The sequence below is a fragment of the Aotus nancymaae genome, unplaced genomic scaffold (assembly GCF_030222135.1).
Source record: "Aotus nancymaae isolate 86718 unplaced genomic scaffold, 86718_ANA_hifiasm-v0.15.2.pri h1tg000010l, whole genome shotgun sequence".
In the NCBI taxonomy this organism is placed as follows: Eukaryota; Metazoa; Chordata; class Mammalia; order Primates; family Aotidae; genus Aotus; species Aotus nancymaae.
In genome coordinates this window covers 79,430,612-79,455,388 of record NW_026988421.1, presented here as the reverse complement: position 1 = coordinate 79,455,388, position 24,777 = coordinate 79,430,612, and the positions used below count along the sequence as shown (strand labels likewise).

General features: G+C 46.8%; 1 protein-coding gene across 2 annotated transcripts; it reads left to right on the top strand.

Annotated features, from left to right (window-relative positions):
* Positions 1 to 2,045: 2,045 nt before the first annotated feature.
* Positions 2,046 to 20,473, top strand: LOC105731058 (ANTXR like). Of its 2 annotated transcripts, XM_064373714.1 has the most exons (10): positions 2,046 to 2,247; positions 2,948 to 3,019; positions 5,053 to 5,134; positions 5,241 to 5,274; positions 6,265 to 6,344; positions 6,422 to 6,490; positions 6,811 to 6,891; positions 6,981 to 7,041; positions 11,955 to 12,053; positions 20,399 to 20,473. In XM_064373714.1, the coding sequence occupies exons 1-10, from the start codon at positions 2,204 to 2,206 to the stop codon at positions 20,407 to 20,409; spliced, it is 633 nt and encodes a 210-aa protein (XP_064229784.1). In that variant the 5' UTR covers positions 2,046 to 2,203; the 3' UTR covers positions 20,410 to 20,473. The 2 variants fall into 2 exon arrangements, with proteins under 2 accessions (XP_064229784.1, XP_064229783.1); XM_064373713.1 differs by lacking the exons at positions 11,955 to 12,053; positions 20,399 to 20,473 and having other exon boundaries at positions 6,981 to 8,273.
* The last annotated feature ends 4,304 nt before the right edge of the window (positions 20,474 to 24,777 follow it).

The following is a 24,777-nucleotide window of genomic DNA, read 5'->3' as shown; positions in this document are numbered from 1 at the left end:
AGTGGAATTGGTGGATCCTATGGTGATCCTATGTTTAGCTTTCTGAGGAAATGCCAAGCTGTTTCCCATAGTGGCTACACCATTTTGCATTCTGACAAACAAAGGTCCAAATAATAGCCACCCCAATGGGTATGAAGTTATATCCCCTTTGGGCTTTCACTGGTGTTTTCCTAGTGACTGGTGATGTGCAACATCTTTTCATCTGCTTACTAGCCATTTGCATATCTTCTTTGAAGAAATCTCTATTCAAATCCTTTGCCCATTTTTTAAGTGTTGCATTTTTTTGTCATTTCTTTTTCATCGTTGTAGGAGTTCTTTGTATGTTCTGGATATGAATCCTTCATGAGGTATATGAGTTGTGAATATTTTCTCCCATTCTGCAGGTTATCTTTTCACTTCCTTGGTAGTGTCCTTTGACGCACGAAAGGTTTTAATCTGGATACTGTCTCAACTTTTCTATTTTTAATTTTGCTGCCTGTGTTTTTGATGCCATATCCAAACAAAGATCCACAAATCTAGTGTCATAAAGGTTATGCTTCCTACTAAGAGTTTAAGAGTTTTAGCCTTTACATTTAGGTCTTTGACCCATTTTGAGTTAATTTCTGTAGTGGTGGACAGAAGGGTCCAACTTCATTCTTTTGCACATGAACATCCGTTTTTTGAAAGTTCTTCACACACTGGTTGGAAATCATTTAACCACAGACATGAGGGGTTATTTCTGAGCTCTCTATTCTGTTCATTGCTCTACATGTCAGTCCTTAAGTCAATGCTATAATAGTTTGATTGCTGTCACTTTGTAATAAATTCTGAATTCAGGAAATGTGTGTGTATCCTCAAATTTGCTCTTCTTTTTTAAGTTTTTTTTGTTTTATGACTATTGAAATTCCATATGAAATTTATTGTGAATTTTTCTATTTCTGTAAAAAATGCTGTAGAGATTTTGATACAGATTACATTGTTATCCTGACAATATTATTATTGTGCCTTCTGATTCATAAGCATGCAGTATCTTTCCATTTATTGTGTCTTTAAATTCTTTCAGCAATGCTTTATAGTTTTCAGTATACATTTCTTTTGCTTCTTTGTTTAAATTTATTCCTAAGTATTTTGTTCTGTTTGATGCCATCGTAAATGAAACTTTTTTTTGTTGATTTTCCTTATTCGGATTGTTCATTAGGGGTTTTTCCAACTAATATATCCACCCCAATTTCTTCTCTATACAGTGCCCCACCTAACCTGATCAGCCACCTGAATGGCCCACAAAAGCCCCACATCCCAGGAAGCTCCTCAATCCCAGGCAGATGGGACTGGGTCGTCACCTTATGGTGGCCACTCAACTGGTGAAACTCATGACCTCAGATGATCCAGTGGTCACTGGGGGTGTACCCCAGCCTCAGTGGTGCTGGGGTCTGGAGAACTTGTTAAGAGCCTACTGGGAGACTGGGGAGGGTAGACAGCTGCCCACCTGACAGATGCACTCATCTCCCTGACCCACATCTCCTTTTGTTTTAGGTCTGGCAGCGTGAACAACAACTGGATTGACCTTTATTTGTGGGTGGAGGAAACAGTGAAGAGGTTCCAAAGGTACTGATCTCTGCATGGCAGCCTCCCCTGAGCTGCAGGGAGCTTTTCCTCTGGCAGGCAGAGGGCACATCCCATCAGATGGGGTAGGCGTGGGAGTCCCTCAGTGGGGGACACAGAGCAGAGGGTGGCATTCTGAAGCCGGAATGAGGCCAGCGATCACTGGTTCCATCGGCTCTTGGCAGTCTTGGCTGGCTCCTGCCTATGAACCTGGGCATATTTTAGGGAAGGCTGTTTGCCCTTGGGGACATCGCAGACTGGGAAGGGACATTAGGCAGGTAAACCAGTGACTCAGTCCTGGAAGCCCTAGTTACACAGTGCTGAGGGTTCAAGTAGGGGACAAAGAACTCACATGGAAGGTTAAAGGAAAACAAAGTCAAGGGTGGCTTCCGGGGAGGTGGATCTTTGAACTGGGTCTTGCGGGATGGGAAAGACAGGGGACCTGTGGTGGAGTGAGTGGTCTGGCTGAGCTGGGAATGGGGTTAGCTCAGGGAGGCTGGGAGATGGCTGGGCAGGTCAGCTTGAGGCCAAAGCCACAGGGGCTCATTTTGCCAGACCAAGGAGCTGGGATTTCCTGCTGTGAGCCATAGAGAGCCAGAGAAAGTTCTTGAGTAGAAGTGGCATGATCAAGGTGGCACTTAAGGAAGAAAAGTCTGATAACTGTGGGTAAAATGAATGAGCAACAAGGGCAGGAGCCATGGGGCGCTCCGCTGGGGACATAGGGAAGCACTGTCGCTGAGGGCCAGTGAGGGTCAGCCGGCAGGAAGGAGGGTCAGGGAGAGGAAAATGAGGTTGTATGCATGGCTGCTGCTAAGGAGAGTCACTCCTCTGAGATGCAAGACGGATGAGGGAGAGGAGGGGGTGGAGGAAACGGGGTGAGGAGGCAAAGAATTTTCCAGTAAAAGGGAGGCCAGTTGGAAGGGCTGTGTGTGTCTCTCCCTGCCTGTTCATTGTAGGGTATATGTATCTGTGTGTTTGTGTGTGCATGTGCCTAGTGTAGGTGCGTATGAGTGTGTGCATGTGTGGGTGCATGTGTGTGGTATGTGTACCTGTGTGTGTGTGTTGTGCATGTGATTGTATGTGTGCATAAGTGTGTGTGTGCCTCTGTGTGTGCATGTGTCCATGTGCAAGTGTCTTTGGGATGTTGGGAGTTTGGGATGCAGTGAGTCGCCATCCAAACTCTCTCTTCTGTGGGGCCCTTGTTTCCACAGGCCTCAGGGTGCTCCACTACATTTATCTCACCCCCTTGTGTCCAGCAAGAGGCCCCAAAGCGGAAGAGTTGGGTGGGAGGTGGGGAATTGGTCTCACCGTCATGGCTTCTGAGCCAGTGCCTCTGGCTTCTCACCAGCACATGATTCCTCCTCAGCCCAAGTATACGGATGTCTTTTGTCACCTACTCCACGGACGGTGACACCGTCTTGGCGCTCACCTCAGAAAGGTGAGTTGGTTGGAGCCCCCAAGGGAGGCCTGGTGAGCTGGGCCAGAGAGAGCTCCAGGAAGCTGAGGGGCTCCCTGAGACCTTGGTTGGGACTCCTGACAGCACACAGGGCAGGCCGGTCAGGGCAACTCACAGAACCCACCCTGACCTTACCTGGCTCCCCTGCATCCTCCTACCCATGGATGCAAGGTTCCCTGCAGGCCCTGTGCTGCAGAAGTTCTCAGCTTCCCCTCTTCACCCTCCCCTGCCCTCCCTCTGCCCTGCCTCCTTCCCTGGGAGGTGGCTGTGAGGATTCCCGGGTGCCACTGCTGGCTGGGCGGGGGGTATGTCCTGTGAACACCGGGCTGTGCTGGCTGCTGCTCTGTGCCTGTTCCCCCTGCCCTGGCCAGTGCAGAAGGGAAACAGGGTCAGAGCCGGTGGTGGAAATCCTGGGGCTTTCTTTAGTGCAGAGATGATGGCAGGCCCAGACAGGGGAGTCCCTGGGTGGGGTTCTGAGCTCCAGGCCAGGCTGGGAAACTGGAGGAAGGCAGGAGGAGCAAGCTCAGGAGGCTGGAGGTGGCCTAGAGAGGTGCCTGGGCACACCAGGGGGCACTGCAGAGTTCCCGTGTGGTGGGAGCTGAGGGCACTTCCAAGGCGCATGACCGGAACTGGGCCCAGAGGAGGTGAAGCGCAGAAGAGAGGTGAGGACACTGAGGACTGGATGGGGGCCTGGGTCCCACTTGCAGCTTCGAGGGAACACGGGGTGGGCTGTCGCATCTGGATCTGTGGGGAGCTTGGATCTGTCTGTCCTGTGCTGTAGGTTTGGGAGAGACTGGAGTGGGTGTGAGGTGGTAAAAAGCAAGTCTATGGGGGAGGACTGTGGCGGGTGACCAAGACGGGAGTGGGGTTTGGGCATGGCCAGAGGAAGGCCAGGGCATGGCGTCTTCTGGGTATAGGTGGGCCTGGCCTGCTCCCTTCCTGGGCTGGCAAGGCAGGGCTCTCAGAACTCCAGCCTTGGCAGGAGTTAGAGTGATGAATGTCAACCCCATTGTCTGTTGCTGACTCTCAGATGCCCACTCCAGCCCACAGTGGGAAGCCAGCCTTCAGGGCCCGTGCTCTGACCAGCCTTGCTGTGCAGGCATAGCCCATCACATTGGATTAGCCTGACCCTAAGTCCCAGGCCGGTCCCAGACCTGTCCCAGTCCTGCCGCCAGAGCCAGCCCTACCTGCCCCAACCAGTCCTGTCTGCTTTAACAGCAGCTGCAGATCAGTGCTCAGCTCCTGCATGCACAGCCGTCGGGGCTGCCTCTCCAGCCTCTGGTCTTTTTGTTGCAGGGGCACAGGAAGTCAAGGAGGCCAGGCACTCTAATTAAGCAGATTCGCTACTTCCTGTAGTTGGGTAAAGAGAGAGGAGGCAACTGAGTGAGGTCAGGGGTCTGGGGCTGTGGGGGCTGGGTTCAGGGTTAGGGGCTTAGCAGGAAGACTTTTCCCAAATCCAGCCCTACCTGTTAAAGGACAGAGTGCCCAACACAAAGGAAACCTTGTTAGGGTTAGTTTAGGATTAAGGTTAGGGTTAGAGATAGGGTTAGGAATATGAACCTTATTGCTAGTGGCTGACTCTCAGTTGCCCATCTCGGGTTCAGGGTTAGGGTTAGAGTTAGAGTTAGAGTGATGAATGTCAACCCCATTGCCTGTTGCTGACTCTCAGATGCCCATCCCTGGTTCAGGGTTAGGGTTAGGGTTAGGAATGTCAGCCCCATTACAGTTCCTGACTCACAGTTACTCATCCACAGTAACCTCCACTGTCACCAGAGATGGTCCAAGCGTGGCCCTGGTGAGGTTCCCCAGATCTGTGGATCTGGGATGAGCTCAGCAGGCCTTGAAATCTCTGGTCAAAATCCCATTGAGGAATGAGCAGGACAGAGCCCTTACCTGGCCCCCTCCCCCATCCATGAGGGCCTGCACAGTGAACAGTGGCTTCCAGAGAGCTTGGGAGCTGATTTTTAACAGTCAATGTCTTTCCAGGTCAACCACAATTTTTCATTTTTTTTCAGCAAGAGAATAAAGGAGGGTCTTCAGAGGCTTGAGAAAATTGTTCCTGAAGGACACACATACATGCAGGCAGGATTTAGAAAGGTATAGACCCCTTAAGCTCCAAGAATCAATATTAGTTTACAAGGTCTTAGAGCATCAGTGAGATCATCTCACCGTCCAGGCTCAATAGTTTTTCATTTTCTTGCAGGTAATTCGGCAGATGGAAATGAACAACTACGGAAGTAAGCACCTGCCATCCCCGTGGTGGTCGCGTAGGGGAACAGAGCTGGGCGTGGGGTTCAGAGAGCTCTGTGTGCAGATTCCACAATGCCATGCCTGCCCTTCCTCTTGCAGCAAGTTGCTCATCTGCTCTGAGCTCTAGGTCCCCCCCGTGCAATGAGCATAGTAAACCCCTACCCCATGTGGTTCTGAGAACTGCATAGGATCCTGCGTGTGCAGTCCTGTTGCTCGTAACCCTGAGGTGCTTGCCCTCCAGCTGTGCTGTGTGTGAGGGAAAAGAAAACAGCCAAGGCGTTTGCCCCCTTGCACACACCCTAGTCCTCCTCCTCCCTTCCTCATCTCCCCTCCAAGTGTCCTGCATCTGCTGCCTATGTCTCAGATGGTGCAGAAGGCTTTCCACACCCCCATCCTCCTCCCGACTGTGAGGCTGCAGCTTTTGCCAGGAAAAGGTGGGGTTGGCGAGGAAAGGCATTGAAGTGGCTTGGGGTCCCCTGCCCACATGCCACTGACCTGGAGTCCTGAACTCCTGGGCCCAGTGATGCTGGCAGGGCTGCCTGCAGGCTCTGCTCACAGCAGGACCCGCCCTCGGGAGCCTCCCTGAGCCTGTGGGTTACAGGAGGGCCCCGTGGCTCCTCCCCCTGCTTGAGGAACAGGCCTTTGCTTGTGGAGTCCTGGCTGGGGCTGTCCTCAGGCAGAGGTGGTGCAGGCTGCTAGTGGGTGAGGGTTCAGGCAACCTGGTGGGAAAGACCCCAACCCTCTCAGTCCCTTCTCTGTAAAATGGGTGCTGGACTGAGACCTCCCTTACTCTAGGGGTCTCTGGACGGCACGTGCTTGGGTCTTGGCAGCCTCTCCCCTGGAGGACGAGGTGGGGGCACCAGGTCATGCCCTGGCATGGGCAGTATTGTGGGCCCGGCCACCTGCAGGAGTTACGGATCTTCTCAAGGTCACTTCTGGGCTCTTTGCTGAGCAGGCCACTCTTTGCTTCTTTGCAGACAACAAAGTTACCAGCATGATTATTGCTATGACTGATGGAGAACTCGTGACTTTCGCATTTCAGGACACTCTCAGAGAAGTGAGTCCAGTTCATAGATACCAGCATTTTGATCCACGTATTTTGATGACTAATACTCAATGCCTTCTTTCCCTTAGGCTGAAAAGGCTCGGAAACTGGGGGCCAACATTTATACCGTGGGTGTGGCTGATTATAATCTGGATCAGGTAATTCCAAACAGGAATTCCAAACAGCAGAAGGGGCCACTTTTGAGCCTAGTGGGGAAAGGCATCCAAGGTGGCTTTCCCAGGGCCACCCCAAGGACAGTTGTCTAAGCTGCCCCAAGTGAGTTGGGCCAACTCATGGCCCCTGCAGAAGTGATTGACACACTCCAAGGGGGGGCTGCTGACTGGAGAAGGCTGTGACAATCAGAGCCTGACATTCTGCTGCCCGCAAAGTATGGGGGCAAGACACTGTCCTCTGGGCTGGGGGCCTGTTGCATCCTCACCTGCTGGCCAGGAGTCCAAGCCACTTCACCTCTCTGCAGATAACAGCAATTGCAGACAGCCCTGACAACGTGTTTGCGGTGGATAATGGTTTCAAAGCCCTGAAAAGCACCATTGATTCCGTGAGTGGGTGGATGTGAGGGGCTGGGGGCCTGGTTCCTGTGGCCGAGGGCTCATTCCCCCTGCCCTGCCCACCTCTCCTGTGTTCCAGCTCACGTCAAAGGTCTGTATTGATGTGACATCGGTGGAGCCTCCCACTGCATGTGTAGGAGGTGAGAGCTGCAGAGGCCCTGCTGTAGCCAAAGGGCAGTGTGCACAAGTGCATGTGTGTATGGAGGGTGTGCATTTGTTTGGTATGTGTGGGGAAGGATGTGTGTGGGGACTGTGTAAGTGTGGTATGTGTGTGTGGTGTGTATGTCTCTGGTGTGTGGTTTGTGTGTATGTAGTTTGCGTGGGTGCAGGATGTGCAGTATGTGTGGGAAGGTGTGCTGTGGGAGGCTGCGTGTGTGTGAAGTCTGTGGGAGAGTGTAGCATGTGGTCTGCGTGGTGTGGAAATGTGTGTGTGATCTGTGTGTGGGGTGTGGATATGTGCTGTGAGTGTGGTGTGTGTGGAGTACGCATGAGTACTGCAATTATGTGTGTTGTTTCGTGGGGTGTATGTTCTGTGGGAGCTGAGGAACTGTGTAATATGTGTGTGGGGGTGTGAGTGTATATAGGGGGCATATATGTATATGTGTGTGTGTATGTGCAGAGTGTGTGGCATGAGGGGGAGTCTTATGGGAGTGTGTGGGAAGGCTGCCTGGTGTGTGAGAAGGGTGTCTGGTGTGTGGGTATGTGTTGTCTAGTGTGTATGTGTGTGTGTGTGTGTGTGTGTGTGTGTGTGTGTTATGTGGGAAGTTGGGAGTGTGTTGCTGATGTGAGTGGTGTGTGTATGGGATGTATGGTGTGTCTTTGATATTTTTGTTGTATGTGTGTTTGTTATTTATGTGTGGGTGTGGTGTGTGGGTGTGTGTACTTCCGGTGTGTGTCATGTGGTGTGATGTGTGTGGTATGGGATGGGTTGTGTGTATTTGTGGTGCAGTGTGCATGGTTGGGTGGGTGTGGACATGAGTGTCTACTGGTGTGGGGGGAACTTGCGGGGTGATGGTGTGAGCACCTGTGTACCATCAGTGTGTTGTTATCTCACAACAATAAGTTTAGCTCTAAAGCCAGAAAAGGCATGTGTGAGAAGCTCTCAGGGAGATACCAGCAAATGGCATGGAGCAGCAGCGAACCCGCCCACAGGCCAGGAAGGCCAGGCGGGTGCAGGAGCTGAAATATCTGTGCAATTTGCCACAACAACAAAACAGGGAACAGGAACCAGGTGATGTTCTCAGGGGATGACGAACAAGAAGTGGGGATGTCAACATCCCACAGCACCCTGGGAGCAGGAAACCTCCATAGCCCAGCAAAGGCATCTATACAAACACCCTTGGCTCCCTCAGTCCCACAAGATAAATCCCAGCACCCATCCCTCCTGTCTGGGACGTGGTGAGGATGGTCTCCTGCCAGCCAGGGTCCCTGCATGGATGGTGACAGCCATGTGTGGGCCTCTGTGATGCCTCTGTCTGTCCTGAGCTGTGTCTGTGCGTGCTGGGGCTCTGCATGGCCAGCATCTGCAAAACTGTAGCTCCTGGAGAGGAAGGGAGCCCTGAGCATCCTCCCTCCATGCGGACAGCATGAAGCCCTTAGCAAGACCACCAGACCCTGCAGCAGCTGGGCTCTGGCCTCCCGGTTCCTCACTGCAGGGTGCCCTGGCAGTGGGCTGTGGGGACAGACACATGGTCCATGTCTGAGCGCTTCTCCCCATAGGCACATGGCCAGGAGCAATTTGTGCAATGCCAGCCAGCTCCAGAGGTGCCTCCCATGCACAGAAAGGACGCTTCCAGGCCTGTCTTGAGCCCCAAGGTACTGGGCTGTGCAGGGACTGGCACAGGACTGGGAGCTGGTAGGTCCCAGAAACAGGAGCTGCGCTGACACTTCCATGATTGGTCCTGGGCTCTGGTCCCCACCCCACCTCTCCCCCATGCAGTGCTGAGGGTGGGGGTGGAGGAGAAAGCTCCCCTTCCCCTCAGGGAATCTTTCTGCTGCTCCTGATATAAACCACCCAGCCATGCAGCCAACATGACAGCTGTGCTCCTCTGATGATGTCCCTGGACATGCACAGGCTGTGGCGTCTGAGAAGCCCTGTCAACCCCAGGTGAGGATGTGAGTTGGCACTCCTCCTTGGAGGCAGCTGAGTTGGGGTGACAGGTGCCCTCTGCCCACCAGGTTGGCCCTCTGCCTCTGCCCTTGTGACCCGCCAGTCACAGCCCTGACCTATAAACTGTTCGCTGACTTGGGCAAAGCTGCCCCACACAAAGGGTGACAGTCACTGGAGGGAAAGGCCAAGGCAGGAGCCTTGAACCCCAATGTAACAGAATGAGCCTTCTCAGCAGGCTGCCACCAAGAGGCCAGGAGGGCTCCAGGGAGCCCAGGAAGGAGGCCAGGGAGGGAGGCACACAGCCCAGACTCCCCCGTTCAGCCCTGGGCCTCATATCCAACCTGGCAGAGGCCTCTGTTGGCCTCACTGCCCCAGGCCCGTCTTGAGCCCATCCCCCACACATGGCTGGAGGGTTTTAGCAGACACCTCCCTCTCCAGTCTGGCAGGTGTCTGAGGCTCTTAGCAGGACCCCCAGGCCCTCCAGGGGCCACTCCCTGCTCTGGGCCCTGTGTGCAGAGGTGGGACCAGGTAGAGCGTAGGCACTCTGCAAGCCCTGCCTCAGCTTGAAGGGCCGAGCCCACCTGTCCTTTGCAGCCCTGCTTGAAGGACACCTCGTACTGGAAGCCCTTCCTGATGACCAGCCCCTCTGACTCCCTGCAGCCCAAGGGTTGGTTTGTCCTTCCCATCAGCCACTTGTCACCCAGGTTGTACCATGTCTTCTGGTTGTCTATGTCTAAGGCATCATTTTCAAATCTATAGGTGAATGGAAAGGATTGTACAATGAACATAAATGCACCTACATTCACCACTGGGATTCTACAATGAATGTTTGCCCATGCTCCTTTGTCTCTGTCTCCCTTTCTCTCTTTTGTTTTCTTTCTCTATTTTTTTTTTTTTTTTTTTTTTTGAGAAGGAGTTTCATTTTTGTTGCCCAGGCTGGAGTGCAGTGGTGCAATCTTGACTTACTGCACTCTCGGACTCCTGGGTTCAAGCAATTCTCCTGCCTCAGCCTCCCGAATAGCTGGGATTACAGGCATCCATCACCAGGCCCAGCTAATTTTTTGTACTTTTAGTAGAGACAGAGTTTAACCATGTTGGACAAGCTGGTCTCCAACTCCTGACCTCAGGTGACCCACCTGCCTCAACCTCCCAAAGTGCTGGGATGACAGGCATGAGCCACTTTGCCCGGCCGCCCCCTCTGTCTTTTCATTCATCCACCTTGAGGTAAAAAAAAAAAAAATGCTTGCCTGCAATACACAGTCCTAACACAGCCCAGAATGTAGTCTGCAGTTACCCCGTCCATGGAGCTTTGAGGCAGCCCTCAGCCCTGCTCAGGGTGGCTGAGTTGGGCTGACCAAGGGCTGCAGGCCACAGGCCCAGCTGCTCCCTCCCAGGCATACACTGAGCCCAGTGTCTGGCTGGCCAGGGCTCTGTGGAAGCTTGAGTGGGGAAGACACTGAGAGTGTAGCCTGGCAGCATCAGATTTGGAAGGAGCTACTGTCAGCCTTAGTGGTAGGAGAGGACCTCATGCTTGTCCTGAGGGTGCCCAGGTCTGGTTGTTCAAAACAGGGCACCAAGCTGGCCTTTCCTGCTCTCTCTCTCACAGCCTCAGTGCCCCCAACAGTCCCAGGCTCTTCCTAGGATAGCATAGTGTCTATCAGCTGGATGCCCATAAGGGCTGGGATGGCACCTTGAACAGGTGAATCAGTCCAGGCCCAGCCAGCTGATGTCATCAGTCAGCGTGGGGGGCCTTGGAGTGAGGCGGGCCTGGGAGCTCCTCATCTGAGGAGGGCGGTTCCCTAGGTCCCAGCCAGGAGCTGACATGGAGAAACACAACGCACTGAGGCCTGCATTTCCCATTCTCCAAGAAAGCTAGAAATCTGGATATTTAGGGGAAATGTTCAGGCTTGTAACTGTGGGCTCCCATTTTTGAAAATATTTGAAAGCCTAAGAAAGCATGTTGGCAGGCCAGCTTCACCCACAGCCCGCCTTGAAGGCATGGTGCTGAGGAAGGCAGGAAGCAGGGTTCAGAGGGAGCTTTCCTTGGGTGCATGGACCGGGGCAGCCCAGGCATCGGCAGGGATTGGAATGAGCAGGGCCTGGGCCAGGAGGCAGTGGGGAGGCCAATGCCCTTGGCAGCTGCAGGCCTGTGGGAACCCCGGCTGGCTCCTGGGGCCAGCCCCACCTGCCCTGTGTCCGCTGTGGTCTTTGGCTCAGGGCAGGAGCCACACTGGTGGAAGACACACTCCCTGAGCCTCAGAGTGGGTGCCCGTGGTCCTTGGAGGGTCAGGAAGAGCAGGAGATGAGGAGTCACCTGTAGGTCTCTGGAATCACAGCTAACACTGGGCTTCTGTATCGGATTCCCCTGAGCCGGGTCCTAGGTGCCTGGCCTGCCCCACCTGAGTCCTGGCCCTGCCCCTGTGGGTGTCCTGCCTGCCACAGGCACACAGAAAGAAGGGGAGGAGAGACCCGAGTGTTCAGCAGCCCTGAAGGGGGCGTCCAGGCCTGGGTGCTCAGCTCAGGCAAGAGACAGGGTGTCTTCAGGCAGCCTTGTGGCTCCACTTACACCTCACATCAGGGAGGGCTGGCTGAGTGCACAGCCTGCACCCCTGGGGCCTGAGGGAGCACCACAGATTTCAGGGAGGGAGCAGCATGCTGAGCCTGCCCTGTGCAGGGGCCAAGGCCTTTTCTGAGCTTCTTGGTTCAGGGATGATGGGGACAGGGCCCTTGAGCACTCAAGGCCTAGCCGCCTCCTCCTGGACCCTCAGTGACACTGGATGATTTGACCTGGTGGACACACAGATGTTGGTTCAGACACAGCTCCTTCCTTTCAGGAGTCTCTGCTAATTCAGTTTTGGGGGAGGACCTCCAGGAACAGGGACGTCAGAGGGGAGGCAGCCCCCCACTCTTCCTCACTCAGACTTTTGAATGCTTTCCTTGCAGAACCATACGAAGTGCTTATTCATGGAAATGGCTTTCAGAATATAAAGAAACCAAATGAAGTTATTTGCAGATTTATCTTCACCCTAAGCAATGTCACTGGTGAGTTGTCTCCTCGGTGCCTCTGAGTCACGTATTTCCCACACAATGCCACCTTTCCCCACAGAGAGCCAAGCCTCCCAGCCCTTGCTGACCACTCCCTGTAGATGCTGTGGAGTTAGAGGCCATGAGGACAAGTGGAAGGAGGCACTGGGAAGCCCGGCCACCCCTCCCTTCATCTGCCAAGTGGGGAAGTAACAAATCTGCCTGTGCCCCAAGAGCATCTCAGATCAGGACTTCCCCCTCAGTGAGACTGAGTTTAAGACTGAGTCTGCACTCACAGCTACATCTGCCCACCTTGGCCTCAGTTTCCCCTTTCCTTGAGACCTCAGGACCCGAAGCCCACCATTTCTTAGAAAATGGTGGCAGCCATTGATTTTGGAAAGTTTGTCAAATTATCAAAGGTTTAAAACATTCAATATCACAGGTCTTTGTAAAATAAGTCATTCATTTGACAAAAGTGATAACTCAAGGATTTTTTTAAAAAGGTGAAAACCTTTCTTCTTTTTCTTCTTTGAGCAAGAAGACTTAATTTTCTAAACAAGAAGCCTTAATAAAAACAGCATGAGGTCAGTTAAATTTTTCTAAATTTTATAAACAACCTAGAAAATTTAAATCTTGCCTGTAACATATAACTTTCATAGTCCTTTTATAAGCTTATTAAGGAATTAGTTAACACTTTAAGAAAACCTTATTAATCTGATCCAGGGGCCCTTATGCTGGTCTTGCACCAGTGTACCTTTGACATTAATAATTAATTTATAGAAAAACTGAGCTTATTTTAGCTCTTAACATTGGCCCTTACAATCTCACATGCCCACCTCCTCTGCGATAGTCCCTGGGCCTTAAGGAGTTGAATAGCTTTAATTTCTTGCCCTGCATCTCCAGAATGCAGTTTATTTTTATTGGCAACTTCTACCTGGCTGGAAGATGAGGCTTTAATTGTTGTTAGTGTTTAAGATTTAACAGACCTTACTGTCCTTTTTAGACCCAGGAATCAAAGCCATATAACTTAATGTCATGAGGACTTTAAAAGTATATACAGAAAGATACACGGATATAATAACTTTAATTTAAAAATGTTTTTAATCTGTTTTTTTTCCTAAGCAAACCAAAACTTAATCATAATGGCGTAGGAATTGGTCTAATAAATCATAAAATCTGTTAGGCCAATTACCAAAAGGCAAAAGAAAATAGCCTCCGTACTGCACAGAATATTATGTTGGAAGAAAGCATTTCCTTTAGACCATTAAAAAAACATTGTTAGCATCTGGTCACAACAAACAGAACTTTGAGGAAAAAAAACTTATACAAGCTGAAAATGAGTTGAATTAAAGTGTTACTATTTTTCACCCTTTAAAAGGAGAGAGAAAACCAAAAACAGCGTCATGTCATAAAAGTTGAACTTTGGGGATAAAAAAATATATAATCTCTTATAATTTATTAAGAGTAAACCAACCCCTTGAGAAAATTTTATTGTTCTAGCCAATTATTTAGTATGTAAGTGTTTTTCTTTAACATCAAGCCCAATCTCTAGAAAGGCCAATATCCTTCTAATTATAGACAACTTGATCATATAAAAAAATTTTTTTAAATAAATTCTCTTATTGTGTCTTACACAGACCATTCATGACATACTTGGACTTTCTGGTTTGTCCTGAATATCTCTCCTTCTTGAACTATAAGCCATTTTATTCTAGGATGAAATTTACAGTATGAGATTCTTTCTCATGTAAAATTAAAATTTTTATTCTCATATAAAATTAAAATTTCAATTACAAAAAAAAAAACTCTTTATTTTCATAACTTTCTTTACATCTCTTTTTTTTCCTGGTTCCTTTAACCTTGTTTTGTACATAACCTTTAAATAAAGTTTCAATTAGACAAAAATTGTTCACTTTTTTATAAAGGACACAGATTTATTGAAAGAATGTTTCCCTACAATATTTTTTGATTGGAAAATATTCAAATAATGAAATACCCATTATTTAATTTAGTATAACTTTAGATGCTAAATTATGATGAGTTTAGCTATAAGTATTTATCCCATTACATTTACCCAATTATTTTAATCATTTACCTAGCTTATTTATGAAAATTGTTACAGTTATCATTTAAAGTTTTGAAACCTTCATTGCTAAATTATAACTTAGACAGTGAAAAAGATCTGACCTAACTGATTCCATCTTGCTTCTAACCTCCAAGTTTTCCTTGTTCATTTCTGGGCATCAGGGAGTAACTCAGATTAAAGAACTTACTTTAACAGTATTTTCCCAAAACAAGCCTTACTGCCTGTGGACTAGACTACCTAAAGCCACAAGATTAGAAGTTTTGGTAATCTCACTATATTCAAGATGTAGCTATTTTCATTAAACCAATATCAATGTCTTATTTATTGAATTACAGAAGCAAGGAGCATTCTGTTTTGGGCTGGGTTTATAGTTTTGTAAACCCTATGCCAAATTTTGACACCTTATAGTATTTGTCAGGGATAAGTATGAAATTGTTTGGTTAATAAATGTAAACAAAAATGTATGCCGGCAATTTTTAAGACATTTCTTATATTACTTTACCAATAATTTTAAGGCTAGCTTATTTTTTTGAAGATTTTACTTAAGATACAGAAACTTAAGGATTTGACTAGTCTTTTATTTTTTCCTAATAAAGTATTTGATTCAAGCACTTTTATTTTCTTAAGCCAATTAATTAGAACTCTTTTATATATTTTGAGTAGTGAAATCTTGTATACATGACTTACAGATACATAGATGTGTTAGGCATGTCGATAGAAATACATCTTATAGATTCATAAAGAACTTTCTTTTACTGTCTTAGACTTTCAAGTTCTTGATAACCTGTTTCACTACCCTAGGCAGTTGTCAGCTAAATAGTCTTAAATTTGTACATTAAAGGAAACAACTCAGGTGAAAATCAAATAGCAAAATTTACATCATAAGATATGGAGAGAAAAAATTCTGGTATGCCAGAGGGAAATTAAATGGATTTAATTGCCAATTAAACATAAACATAAAATTATAGAAATTATAAAGGCCTTTTAAATATATGCACACACACACACACACACACACACACAAAGATCCTATAGCTTTTACTTCAGAACTTTAGCCATGAGATAAATACAAATTCACTGGAAAAAAAACTGCTGGATTCAAACAGTGGTTTTTATCTTAGTAGAAAAATGACAGCAGATTTAAAGCAGGCAGAAAAATAAATAGAGAAAAGGAGAACGTAGGAACTCTATAGTTTGCAGGTTGACCTTAGGGCTCTTTCTTCTTAATGTAAATATGCCCAAAAATATATTACTTCCATTTTACATAAACTCTGGCAAGTAGAGGTGCCATAAAACCTATGGAGTGCTCAAATGGGGATCATTCTTCTTGTTTCTCCTCATTCTTAGATTATTTGTTTCCCAGTTTTTTCTTAAAAGGAGGAACTGAGCTGTGGCCTAGAGATTTTGTGTGGTGGATTGGTGCATGCTGCTTGTGGGCAGGACTCCACATTGTGTCACCGCTGAGTCATTTATACCCTCTTACACGTCTCAGTTTATATATATATGTTTATATATAACCTCTGCTCAAAATGCCGGGTGATCAGCCCTTATATGTGTTTCCTAGATTAGCCTTTTGTAAATTGGTTTTTGCTGGGGATTTCCCTTTATGGCCACGGCACATCACCAGTGGTCAACCCCAGATACTCCCACAAGGTCCCTGGTCACCCAGGGCGCCTTTCAACTGAGAGAAGCAAAATGCCCTTTCTCTTTGCAGCTGAGAAAACTCAGTCTCTCATTTACCTATGAAAACAACAGTTCAGTTCCGCATGGAAATGCACACAGAGAAGCTGAATCAAGATTAATTTTGGGAGAAAAAGCAATGGAGAAGAGCCTTTAGAATGTATCTCCAAACTAGAATGAGGATCCTCAACAACTTCCTAGGAGAAAAACAAAAAACAACATCCAACTTCCTGTAAACTGTACTTACCCACACTTAACTTTATAGCTCTCATCCACCATCACAAGTGCCAAAGTCAAATCGTCTCACAGTACTAGATCATCCCTGGTACCTGCAAAGCCAAAGAGGTCAGGTCATGCAATGCAGGGAAACAGAACTTTAGACCTAAGAAAAATATGCCCATGACTCTTGGAAACTCCTCACAGAAAACAGAACACTCCAAAAGGGGTGAGTGGCACTTTTGTTCTGAATTCTCTAAAGAGGTTTAAGTCGTTAGAAGAACTAGAAACTCTGAACAGACCAATAACAAGCAGTGAAGTTGAAACAGTAGTTTAAAAATTGCCAACAAAAAAGTCTAGGGCCAGATGGATTCACAGCTGAATTCTATCAGAAATTCAAAGAAGGATTGGTATCAATTCTATTAAAACTATTCCAAAACACAGAGAAAGAGGGAATCTTCCCCGAATCATTCTGTGAATCCCCTATCACCATAATAACAAAACCAGAAAAGGACATAACAAAAAGAGAAAACTACAGACCAATATCTCTGTTGAACATAGATGCAAAAATCCTCCACAAAATACCAGCTAATTGAATCCAACAGCATATCCAAAAGATAAACCAACAGGATCAAGTGGGTTTCATACCAGGGATGCAGGGATAGTTTAATATACCCTAGTCAATAAATGTGATACACCATATGAACAGAATTAAAAACAACAATCACATAATCATCTCCATAGACACAGAAAAAGCACATAACAAAATCCAGCATCCATTTATGATGCACTTCTTCATATGTTTGTTGGCCATTTGTATATCTTCTTTTAAGAATGCCTATGCTCAACACCACTAATTATCAGCGAAAAGCAAATCAAAACCACAATGAAATACCATGTTACTCCTGCAAGAATGGCCATAATTTAAAAAATCAAAAAATTATAGATGTTGGCATGGATGTGGCAAAAAGGAAACACTTTTACACTGCTGGTGGGAATGTACACTAGTACAACCATTATAGAAAACAGTATGGAGAGTCCATAAAGAACTAAAAGTAGACCTACCATTTGGTCCAGCAATCCCACTACTGGGTATCTACCCAAAGGAAAAGAAGTCATTTTATTAAAAAAGACACTAGCACATGCATGCTTATGGCAGCACAATTTGCACATTCAAAGTTTGTAACCAGCCCAAATACCCATCAATCAGTGAGTGAATAAAGAAAAGGTGGTATATATATATATATATATATATATATATATATATATACACACTATATATATATATATATATATATATACACACACTATATATATATATAAATCACACACACACACACACACACACCATGGAATACTACTCAGTCATAAAAAGTAACAAAATTAAGGTATTCACAGCAACCTGGATGGAGCTGGAGATCATTATTCTAAGTGAAGTAACTCAGGAATGTAAATTCAAACATTGAATGTTCTCACTTATAAGTGAGAGCTAAGCTATGAGGATGCAAAGGCATTAGAATAATACAGTGGACTTTGGGGACTTGAGTGGAAGCGTGGAAGGTGGGTGGGGGTTAAAAGACTACCCATTGGGTACAGTGTTCAATATTTGGGTGATGGGTGCCCCAAAATCTCAGAAGTTATCATTAAATAACTTATCCATGTAACAAAACACCACCAGTTCCCCAAAAACTACTGGAATAAAAAATAAAAAATTAACAACCACTGAGCATCTTAGTTCCCTTTCCTTTCCCATTTTAAAATGTATACCCTGCTGCGAATTTCAATAAATGAGCTAACTGTGAAATAAATAAATAAATTTAACATAACATAATCTTAAGATCTTAAATCACATGAAAAGTTTATTTATAAATGTTTACCCCATTTACATTTGCCTCATTTATTTTTAATAATTTACCTAGATTACCTATGAACATTGAGATAGTAGACAAAGCTAGAACCTTTTCAAATTATTTTTCTGTCAACTATTTTTATACCCTGTAAGTATCAGGTGTTCACCTAATTAAGAACCTTACAGTTAAATATTGGGTATTTTGCTGATAACTGAAAAAATACAGCTGTTTTCATTAAATCAAAAATATTAAGTTAGTCTCACTTACCAAAAGAATGCCCAAAGATCATTCTCTTTTAGGCTGAGTTTGTAGTTTTATAACCTTTGTGCCAAACCCTAACACTGTAGAGTATTTAGCAAATATAAAACTGACCAGTAAACTCGGGCAAAAATGTATGCTGACAATTTTGAGAACATTTTTATCTTACCAAAAATGTTTAAATCAGATTATTTATTAAAGATTTACTTAAGTAATGTGGACTCAAGAGCATTGGGGTTAATTACCACATACTTTACATGAGCACCCATTTATTTAAGTCAATCTAAACAGAATTCCTTAAGGGATTTCTGGTTGACTATGTCAGATTTTACCATGTAGATACAACATGACACTTGTACGTATGTGTAAACACACCTAAATATATATATATACATATATATACACACACACAAAGATTTTATAGCTTACATTTTAGAATGTTAGTCATAAGACAACGAAACACATAAACTAACCAGTTAATAAAAACCTGTTGTGACCAGACACGGTGGCTCATGCCTATAATCCCAGCACTCTGGGAGGCCAAGGTGGGCAGATCTCTTGAGTTCAGGAGTTTGAGACCACCCTGGGCAACATGACAAAACCCCATCTTCACCAAAAATACAAGAAAACTAGCTGGGCGTGGTGGTGCAGGCCTATATTCCCAGCTACTTGGGAGGCTGAGATGGGAGGATCACTTGAGCTTGGGAAGTGGAGGTTGCAGTGAACCAAGATCATGCCTCTGCACTCCAGGCTAGGTGAGAATCCATCTCAAAAATAAATAAATAATCTAATTAATTTAATTAAAATACATTTTGAAAACATAAAAAATAAAAGCCTATTGAATAAAAATTATATTTCTGACAAAATTGGTAACTGTTAACATGGCTAAACTTTATTTGCTCCTATCAGTAATCTAATGAGGGCTACAGATAAAAATTTTGAGTAAAACTTTTTATAGCAGTTTGATTTTTAACAACTCCTTTTACCCTTTTTTAAATTTTTTCAGGTTTGAATGAATTTAGAGTTAAATATTCAATGTTTACATTTAGCTATGAATGGTTGAATTATATAATAAAAACAAAATCAGCAAGTGGCCCTAACTGTATCTTTTGTTTGATAGTCTGTTTTTTTGATGGGGAAGGAAAGCATCATAGCAGTTTTATAGTACTGGATTTTCCTTAACTTTTTTTTTTTAATCCCTGCATATCAGACAAAGCAAAATTTTATACCAGACTGAGATATATTATTGCTCTGAGTTAAAGATTTTGACCTGTTTAATCTGAGAGCCTAAATTTCATAAACATTTACCTAGGAAAAAAAAAAAAACACCATTTACCTAGTCCTTTTTTTAGACTATTCATGTTTCAATTAACTGCTCCATCACTCTAATTGTTAGACAAACCTAAATTTACATATTCAAAAAATGTCTAGGTTGTTGGTTACCATGGAGCTTTTGTAATTTGTAAAGCCATTACTTTGAAAACCCTTTAACACTTTTTAAAAAAAATCTTGGCTGGAATACCATAAGCAGTGAACTTATCTCAATACCAGTAGAAAAGTCTGAAGATCTGAAGCATATAGAACAAAATAGAGATAGAAACAGAACTTAGAAGATTCTACATGTTAATTCTATATTGGCAGAGTTTTTTAGAGAGTTTGACTAATGACTATTTGGCTCTGAACTTTCCTTGATGGACTTTGCCCATCAGTTTAAAATGTGCACAGAAATGGGCTATAATATGTAGTTGGCTGGTATCCCAGAAAATCTGGCATGCCTTAATGCTTGAGAATCCCATGCCTTTTCTTTTTAATCTCTCCAGAGCAAAGAAAATCCTGCAAATCTCTTGTCAGGAAAGGTCAGGAGTTTGGACAGGTGCTTTGGACAGAGGCAACTGCCCTAGTGGCTTTTAGTTAGCCATCCTGCATCCATGATTTAGAATGCTGATTTTTACAAGCAAAGATTTTCAGAAACAAGCAAAAGAAGAGAGCCAAATCAATTACAGACACACAGAACCAAACCGAAATCAGTGTTCACAGAGATTTTACCCCAGGTGTGAAGATCAAGCAAAATATTTAATTAGGCAAGCAAAACTAAAAGTGAATTTGCCAGAAAAGACATGCCTCACAAACAAACGTAACTTATGTAGAAACAAGGTGCTCAAATCAGAAAAACACTTGTTATTATACCAGAATTTACCAGAAAAGACAGAGAATTGTTATCATCTCAGGAAGGATGTAAGGTCTTTGGTTTACGGTGGCCTTATCCAAATCAGATGCTGAATAAGTGAAGAGCTTCTACCCAAAAGTGGAAGGCTCAGCCTGAGTGAAGACTCTCCAGGGCAGAAAAGGCAAGTCACAGAAGCAGAGAGCTCCGAGGGCTCCAGAGAGGACTGCACGCCAGTTCCAAGGATCCCCGATTTCTTCCAATAGCGGTCCTACTCCAGGTCCTACTTCTGGAAACAACAGAGTTTCTCTCTAAAAGAAAACAGTATTTATTCAGGAACAGTGCCCTGTGCTGGGAAGATGTGTGTCATAATAACGTGCATAGTCAGGGAGGTAAAAGAAAACCAAGGCTTTTAAAGGAGAAATGAAGCTTAGAGAATTGTTTTGAGACCATTACCCTCGCCTAAAAAGATCAGTAACAGGGTGACACCAGCCCAAGGCTGGACAGGAAATTCTGGGCACAGGTTGCTGTGGAAGTCTATTTTGTATTAAGTTTGCAGCGGCTTTAGTGGAAGGTTATGGTTTTAGCAAAGTCCTTTCTGATAGTTTTTGTTATCAGGAATATGGGATAAAACCCTCTCTTTGTAGACTTTCTCAGCCCTATTGTCCTGGATTTTTTTTTTTTTTTTTTTTTTTTAATACAAGTGACTCCATTTTAGTTCTGACAATTTTCCTGTATGGATGGAGAACTAGAGAGAAGCATGATGGAAGAGCTTGCCCAGGGCCATACAGTTCACGTTGGAGGGCGGGAGAGCAGACCCAGGTGATCTGCCTGCCCTACCAGGGCCTTCTGCCCCACTGTGACGGCAGCTCTTGCGGAAGGGGGCACCCAGCCTACCTGCATGAGGTGAGTTCATCTGCCTCCTCTGTGGGCCTGTGGGTGCACTGGCTTCCCACCCTGGAGGTTCCCAGTCTACCTCTCAATACCCAGGCCAGCACTGACGTCTCACAGCAGGAAGCCCATGCCACAGCTTTGGGCACCTGGGTAGATGGCCATTCTGCTCCTGGTTGATGGCTGGTCCAGTAGTAGACAAGAAGCTTTTTTTTTTTTTTTAATTGAGAATAACCTTGAAACCTATTTTCACTATTAGGAAGAGATCTCCAGAAAATGTCCCCGGAGTGTGGGCCACCACTGAAAACGCCTCTCCTCTGCCCCCCACTAGATGGCAGCGTGCTTTCCCCGGCCTCTGATGCCAGCCTGGAGGTGTAGGTCAGGGAGAGACTTCCCTCCCTCTGTCCTGCATGTGTCCCTGTGGGACAGCAGGGGCAGAGCCTGGTTCTTGCTTCTGGAAGTGCCCGGATGCAATTTTTGTCAACCTAAATAACTAGCAGAGAGAGTCTCGCTAAACAGAAATACTATTTATTCAGGAACAGGGCATTGCAACAGGAAAACACATGCCAGAGTAAACTGTGTGCAAATTTAGGGAGGTTAAAAAAAAACAAAAAACAGAGAAAGGTTTTTAAAGGAAAAAGGAGAATGACATAATGGTTTTGAAATCATTATCCTTGGCTAAACAGGTCAATGCCACAGGTTCTGCCAGTCCCAGGTTGGCCAGGCAGTTGCTGGGCCCTAGGAAGCCTGGGTCCTGGCAGCCATCCTCAGTGGGTGCAGAGCTGGAGCAAAGCCAGTGGGCAGACGCAGCCTGGCCCACACCCTCCCCCACACTTCAGGAGGCGTGGAAAACATGTGGGCTCAGGAGTTAGAAGGTTCCATGTCTACATGTTATGGAAGTCTCCTGAGCCCCCCACGCTCCCACATAAATGAATAAGTAAATACATAAATAAAAACTGGAAAACAAAATTACAGACTTAAAAAAAAAAACAAAACACAGTCCCCTCCTCAGGCTTCCCCGTTATGGCAAATGGTGTCACTGTCCACCCAGTTGTTCTGAAAACACTCAAATGTCACCTTTGACTCCTCCCAGCCTCCTCGTCACACCCAGTCCACCAGCAAGAACTGTTGCCTCCATGTGCAAAATATATCCTGGATCTCCCCAACCTGGACAGATTCACTGCCCAAGAAATAAAACCCAGCCCCTCCCCAGGGCCCACGAGGCCCCGCCCCCTGCCCTGGGTCACTTCTTTCCCTTCCTTGACAAGGTCAGCGAGTCACTGCCTGGGGCATTGGCACACGCCACTCTCTCAGCCACAAGCACTCTTACCCGGGATCTTAGTCCATCTGGCTCCTGATGTTTTTAATCTCAGCTGAAATGTCACCTCTTCAGAGGGAATGTATTTTTCAGGGACGTTTTCAACAGTATGCAAAATAACAAGAGTTGTGCAATGAATGTGAAGCGGCCATCACCTACTTTCAATAAATCTCAACCTGCTTTCCTTGGTACCCTTACCACAGAGTATTTTGAAGCAAACCTCTGGCCTTGCATCATTTCATGTACAAATGTTTCAGCTCCTCTAGACCAGAAATTGTTTCTACAAGATAGAGAAGTCACCCATAATGAAGCAGCTGTCCCTTCCCCTCTGGTCCTCTCACCTCCTCTGGTCTTGGACATCACAGCACCTTGCACTCTCTGTCATCTCTTTTGTCCCGTTTTTATTTTGTTTTCTGTGTCCCCTGCAATCCCTAAAGGTGAGTCCCTTGAGAGCAGGGACTCTGCCTGCCTGTTCCTGTTACACAGCAGAGCACTGCACAGTGCCTGGGTGTGCTGGGTGTTCACAGGGGTCTCTGCAAGAGGAAGGCAGAGCCCACATGCTGGTCCTGGGCCACAGGGTCAGCTCTGCATGCTGAGGACAGACCGGGGGAGGGACAGTGGACAGACGTGCATTGACAGTCTTCTCATGTCATTTTATTTTAGATGAACAGCCAATTCAGATCAACCAGAATTCCATGACTTGCCCTGGACCAAAACTAGAAAAACCTGGAGAGTAAGTACCCCTGGCAGGAGGCCTTAGTGGGCAAGAGGCCAGGGGGTCAGGGTTGGGCACCGTGAGGTGTACAGAATGTGGATGCCCCCTGCTGGGGCAGCAGGTGTCTCCAGCTGGGCAAAGAGCACCCTCTTCCCCACATCCCTTGTTGCTGGCCCCAAGGTGTTGAGGGATCTGTGGTGTCCTAGGATCTGTGAGGAGGGAGGATGAGGGAGATGATTGCCCTAGGAATGGTACCTTTGCTCCAGCTTGCCTTTCAGAGTTAAGCCAACAGACTGTAAAAGCCTGAATGGTGACACCAAGCAGAACTCCCTGGTCACTTAGGAAATGGTCTCAGTGGCATGAGACCCCATGAGCGGCCACTCACCGTCTGACCCACCTCCCCCTTGGTCATCATTGCTGAGTTAACCTGCCAGTGTCTGGGGAGTGACCTCTCATCACCCGTGCTGTCCGTTGGCCAAGGGCAAGAAATGCATCTCTCCCGGCTGGCTCTCATCACCTGCTTTTTTGGTGCTTTAGGAAGTTCTTAATTGAAGTCAGCTTGAACAACGGTGTCTCATTCTTCAAGAGCAACGTCAGCGTCACGGGCACCACATGTGTGAGTACCAGCACAGGGCTGGAAACCTGTATAAGGACTGTCTAGAGCTCCTGCGCTAGAAGGAGATACACCCTGGGGAAGACAGAAAGGGCAGACAGTTCCCGGGCAGACAGTTCCCAGCCAGTCCCAGAAAGCAGCGTGTGCATCAGGAACCTGGGGCTACTCCAGCCTGGCTTCCAGCTGCTAGGTGGGTGAGGCTGGGAGGCTGCCAGGCGCTAGAGTCCAGGGCCTCTACAGTGTCCAGTTTCTCCACACGGGCCTCCCAGGTCCAGGAGCTCTGGAGGATTCCACGCACTGCCATCAGGGTGTGTGTGCCACCGAACTGGTGCCCCAGCTGCTGATCTGGTCCTAAACCTGCTCATGTCCCTGACCCCCAAGCCTGCCTCATGGTCACCTGGTGTCATTGCCCAGATGCCTTCAGCTCCCTTTCTGCCACTCCTCCTTGCTCAGGCCATTGAGCTGTCCCTGTCTCTTCCTTGAGCCCTGCAGTATGTCCCCTCCTGCTGCTGAAGTGGAGGCTCTCAGGCACTCAGACCGGGGCTCAGCTCCAAGAAGCCCCTGGAATGGAGGTGCTGTGCCCCAGGTCCCAGCTCTTCAGAGCTCCACATCTTTGGGCAGCTTGGCCCAGGGCTGCATAGGCAGGAGGATGAGCTGGAGGGATGGGTGGGAGGCCTGAGCCCACCCTGCTGCCTTGTGCCCAGTCTCACTTGTGAGGATGCACCAGTGTTGAGAGTCCTCCCTCTGGGTCGACCCTTGCCAGTCCCTGCACATCCATGACCAGATCAGCAGGCTGAAAGCACACATCCCCATCAGTAATCCACCCACTGACGGCTTGACAGCGACAGGCACATCAGGAGCTGCCCTGGGGCTCCCACCTTGCCAGCAGCCTTCATGCTTGGCCTCAGTGGTTCCTCTCCTTCAGCCAGCCTGGTTCCCAGCACAGACTCT

What these genes read in the sequence shown, in the direction of transcription:
- LOC105731058 (XM_064373713.1), top strand. Translation starts at nt 2,204, where the DNA reads ATGATCAAGGTGGCACTTAAGGAAGAAAAGTCTGATAACTGTGG. An exon ending in TTCAGGACACTCTCAGAGAA is followed by an intron (nt 6,345 to 6,421) that starts GTGAGTCCAGTT and finishes TCTTTCCCTTAG; the next exon opens with GCTGAAAAGGCTCGGAAACT. An exon ending in TGAAAAGCACCATTGATTCC is followed by an intron (nt 6,892 to 6,980) that starts GTGAGTGGGTGG and finishes CCTGTGTTCCAG; the next exon opens with CTCACGTCAAAGGTCTGTAT.